This window comes from Belonocnema kinseyi, chromosome 2 (genome assembly GCF_010883055.1).
Source record: "Belonocnema kinseyi isolate 2016_QV_RU_SX_M_011 chromosome 2, B_treatae_v1, whole genome shotgun sequence".
NCBI lineage: Eukaryota > Metazoa > Arthropoda > Insecta > Hymenoptera > Cynipidae > Belonocnema > Belonocnema kinseyi.
Genome location: NC_046658.1, coordinates 35,142,693 through 35,147,347, shown reverse-complemented (window position 1 = coordinate 35,147,347; position 4,655 = coordinate 35,142,693). Strand labels below are relative to the sequence as shown.

Here is a 4,655-nt window from a genome sequence, read left to right as displayed (position 1 = left end):
TATAATTTAGAAGTTAAAAAAGGGTAAGGCTGCACAGTAGACCGTATGTGTAAAGTTTAAATCATAAAAAAAAGAAAATGAGCAAATTAAGTTTATAGAAAAAGGACAAAGGTTGCAATAAAATATTTAAAAATGAATTTTTTGTTCAAAGAATTCGCATTTTTTAAAACAAGACAATGAAACTATGTTTGTTTTAATACCAATGTAAGTTATGAATTATAATAATATACATTTATGGGTATGATATAAAATGGCAGGGATAGTCTCGAGTGCAAAGCACGAGATACGTGATGAGAATGTTTTTGTTAAAGCCGAAGGAGCTTTAACAAAAGATATTTCCAAATCACCAAATTACTGTTATCGATAATTTCACCTTTCGTTTTAAAAAGTCTATGCAGAAAAATCGAGCGCGTAGCGCGAGGTACATGCATTATCGAGCGCGAAGCGCGAGAACCAACATTCGCATAATTTTGAGTGCACTAAGCTTTTTTCATAATGGTATGCAGTATTTAAAAAATATGTCATCTGAAATTAATGCAACGACCCCATTTAAAAAAATATTAAATTCCATTCAACATTTTTCAATTATAATAGCTAGCATTTCCAGCCGAACTCCACTCGAACCCTATCGGAAACTGCCTTTCGCGAAGTTCTATCTTCGAAAAGTTTTAAATAATAATAAAAATAATTTCAAATAAGTATTTAAGAGCCTAGGATTTTATTTGTATATTTTTTAGTAGATCTTTTGTAAAGTAAAATAAATATTAAAATCCATTTCTCATAAACAATGAGCCCAAGCTTTATTTATATTCTCTAAGATAATAAAAAGATTAAAATCAAATTATTGTTTCAAAAGTTATATCTATCTCTAGAAGAATCTATATCCGAATCTATATCCGGTATTTTTATATTTCTTATTCAATAAAATAAATCGCAGAATTAATTTTTTAGATTAATAAAAGCCTGCATCTTTAGCAGAGCATCAGCAGATAATGCAGATAATTCCATAACGTTGTTCTCAATTATATTCTCATAAATAAACAAAACACAAAACTTAAACAATTTTAATTTATAATTGCCAGTGTATTAACATAAAAGTCAGCAAATGTCATATTAATTTCTTGAAGATAGGAGTCACGACAGACAGGGTCTTCTGGCTTTTATTATTAAAAGTGACATGAAATATATAAATATATATAATATATAATAATGCTAACTATTGTTATTTTAAAATGTTGATTTTCATTATTTATTTATTTTAAAAATATAAAGAAAAACTTACTCATTATTAGTTATGATGAATGGATTGTATTACTTTGCATGACTTTTCGAAGGAAGGATATTTGGCACAATTTATACCAATTGCTTTGAATTAGTAGTCAACGTCAACATCGTTTTATTTTCGAGAAGTTAAAAAATGTAATGACCGATTAGGAATACAAAATATTCGACCTACATTTTTCTTTACATTCTTTTTAATAAACAAAAGATGAAAATTACCTTTTGTTATTAACAAGAGACCGATTCTTCAACAGAACATCAGCAGACAATCACTTCTGCGAACTTCTATTTTCGAGGTTCTAAAAAACATATTAGAAGCTATTTCGCATGAAAACCAATTGATGCAAGTTATTCTAAACATCATATTTAATCAACAGAATCTACTTAAAATCTCAAAACTCTTATTCTGTGATTAATTGCGTTATTTTGTAGTTTTAAAACATTTGTAGTGAGTGCTAAGCTCCCAAACTGTATGCGACGCGCTAAATACAAATGCTAGTTTCTATAGGAGGAGCTTGATTGATTTTGTCATTGAAAAATAATTTCAAAACGTTTTTACTTCTTAACTCCGTACACCGCTTGCTTCTGTTGGAACAATGTATTGTGAATTGATACACTGAAAACAGTGTAGCACAAACACTGATCATTTTTCACATGTTTTTGTAGGGAAAAACTTTAAACGGAATCGCTGTAACTAAAATATATCCAATAATGAACCAATGGGGCCGAAACCCAAAAGCGTGTATATTTGGTGTTGCGTCCTGTTCAGTTTGAACGCTATCATTTCAATTGTTCAATTCCAGAAATATCTGCTTTTTTAATAATGTTGAATAACGCATAGTAATACAAAAACCTTTTAAACGATAAAAAATTTAAAAAATTAACACTGAAACGATTAAAAACCATTAATTGTAAATTGCATGCATGTTTATGTAAAGTTTACACTCTTTAGATTGAAACCCAAAAAATGAGGAAAATTTGAAATTGAAGCGATAACAGTTACAGATTGGTTTGAAAGCGTTTAAAAAGTTGCACAATTTTAATTTCGAAGGATGAATAAGTAAACTTCAAATTAAAATCGTATTAACTTAGAAAATTTCAATTCCTGACACAAATTTCGCGTTTTCCTGTCCGATTGACAGCGTGTCATTTGAGTAAAAAGATTGTCAAAATCTTTCGCATAAAATCATAAAAGTTCATTATGAATACTTTTTGGGATAAAATTGTGTTTAAAAGATAAAAAAATATATTATTTAAAGATGTCACTCACCTTGTCAACGATCCCCCCAATGATGTATATATCATCTGGATTATACTTCTGCATAACATGACTTGTATGAGGAGTTAAGTACACCAAATTCTCCTTAGGAAAAATTTCGAGATAAGATTTTGAAGTAGTATTTAGTGGATAAGCAGGATCGTCCATAGTTGGAAAAAAGCTTAAAAGTCTTCGTTTCAGTTCACCTTTTGGATCCAAGTTGCATAAATGCATGTCAAAGGGGAACTTAGCTGCCCGATTTGCTACAAACGAAAACATCAGCTGTTTCGCGCAACTAGATATTTCTCTATAAGTCATGTGTGACTCAAAACCGCAGTCAATTACTAATTTCTCTCCAAACATCATAGCGGTAATTAATTTTTGGTTCAAGACTTGACTCATTACGCTCTTATAAATACGAATGAACATCGTATTATTTCTCAAACCGTAATCCAATTCATTCTCCTCTGCATCTTTTTCTTCCAAGGATTTCTTTAACAACACAGCTGCTTGTCTTTTCATCTTCCCGCTCTTTCTTTTCATTTCATTTATCCAAATAAATTCCAGAAATCTCCTGCAATAAATTTAGTTAATTGCAGGTGCCCCATGCATGAGGGCGTAAGTGACAAAATGTAGCTTTTGTGGTATTACTCAGCTCGATTGAATCGTGAAAGGAGACCTTAAAAAACAACCGTCTGCAATAAAACCCCTTATCAAAGAACGACGCGCCCCCAAAAACGAAAGTATTGACACACATAGAGTTGCATAACTTTTTTATCTTTAATTAAAAAAATTTTTTTTCAATTACCCAAAATGGATTTTGTCCCACTTCTACGACGAACTGAACCCTTATATTCTTTAGAGATATAAGTTAGGTCAAAATAATTATGCCCCGGGTACCATTAATTAGGCAATCTGAAAGGGTTTTCGTAAACTCCTTTTCACATAACAAATATATATCTTCTTAAAATTTTTAAATACAAATACCGGGAAGTCAGAAACTGGAGCAGTCGTCATTAAATAAATGTTCCCATACGAAAATTCTAGTCTGACGAATTATACGTACACGTTTTTTTTCAGAATAGACAAAAAACAGTCTTTGAATGACTGCCGACATCAATTTTATTAAACTAAAAGAGTAGATGTAAATAAAAAAAAGTACTAACCTCCTTGAACTTTGAGTCTTTGTTTTGATGAGGTGCAACCATTCTGTGGCCTTTATCGTACTTGGAACTTTTGTACCACTTTGGCGTAATACTTCAATTTCCAGCTCTAGAATTTTGTAAAACTTATTTAAATCTGGATCATTTTTTAACAAATCATCCAACCTTTCTTGAGCTTCTTGTTGTATTTTTTTCTGGACCTCAACACTAGGATTAGGCTTGTTTAAATAATTTCCCGAATAGGATTCACAATCTGAGTCTGAATCTTCCAACTCGGCGCTATAATTACGCTTTGCAATGCGACAAGTTAAAGCAGATAATGAAATTTTCGAGACTGAAAGGGCAGGCATCACAAAATTATTGTTGAGAAATCCGGCTCCGGTAGTACTCAACATAACACCACTGCGAACCTTTTTCGACAAGGTTAGTAACAGTAGATGTCCGTGCTTGTACATTTTGTCAATTTAACAGAGCTTATGCAGACAATGAAAAAACAGCGAGCCACAAAGCGTTTTATTATTTCATCAAAACATAATTAAAATTCACGTTATCACAACATTTCGAGGTTAGGTTTATCATGATTGTGCAGACACTATCGAAGCACGCCTGGAAATCAAATATACTATATTTAAACAATATTCAGAAATAAACTGATGAGGAATATCAATGTTAAGAGTGTAATGAGGCTTCTAGCTATATAAGCAAAATTAGTTCACTTCAAATGACAAAAGTCATGCATGCTTAATTTCTCCATCTTGGATAAGAAAGGCGGCAAACGTAAGGGATTTTAAAATGCAAAATGTAAGAATAAAAATTTCTTATACTTTTCAGTTGTATAAATATTTGAATCCTTATAAAATGTATTGTAATAATGTTGAATATCGTTAAAGGAAAATACGGATTAACTAGAATTTTAGGTTATGTGTTTCATAACTTCCAACTGCAGGTTGGCC

The 4,655-nt window shown here is 31.0% G+C and overlaps 1 protein-coding gene across 1 annotated transcript in view; it reads right to left on the bottom strand.

The window, feature by feature from the left end:
- LOC117182678 (mitochondrial ribonuclease P protein 1 homolog) overlaps positions 1-4,449 on the bottom strand; it is a 17,499-nt gene extending 13,050 nt beyond the window's left edge. The window contains exons 1-2 of the mRNA XM_033375785.1: positions 3,706-4,449; positions 2,552-3,113 (exon numbers count right to left, since the gene is read on the bottom strand). Coding sequence (XP_033231676.1) covers positions 2,552-3,113; positions 3,706-4,157 — 1,014 coding nt within the window. The 5' untranslated portion in view covers positions 4,158-4,449. The remainder of the gene's footprint in view (positions 1-2,551; positions 3,114-3,705) is intronic.
- Positions 4,450-4,655: the final 206 nt, after the last annotated feature.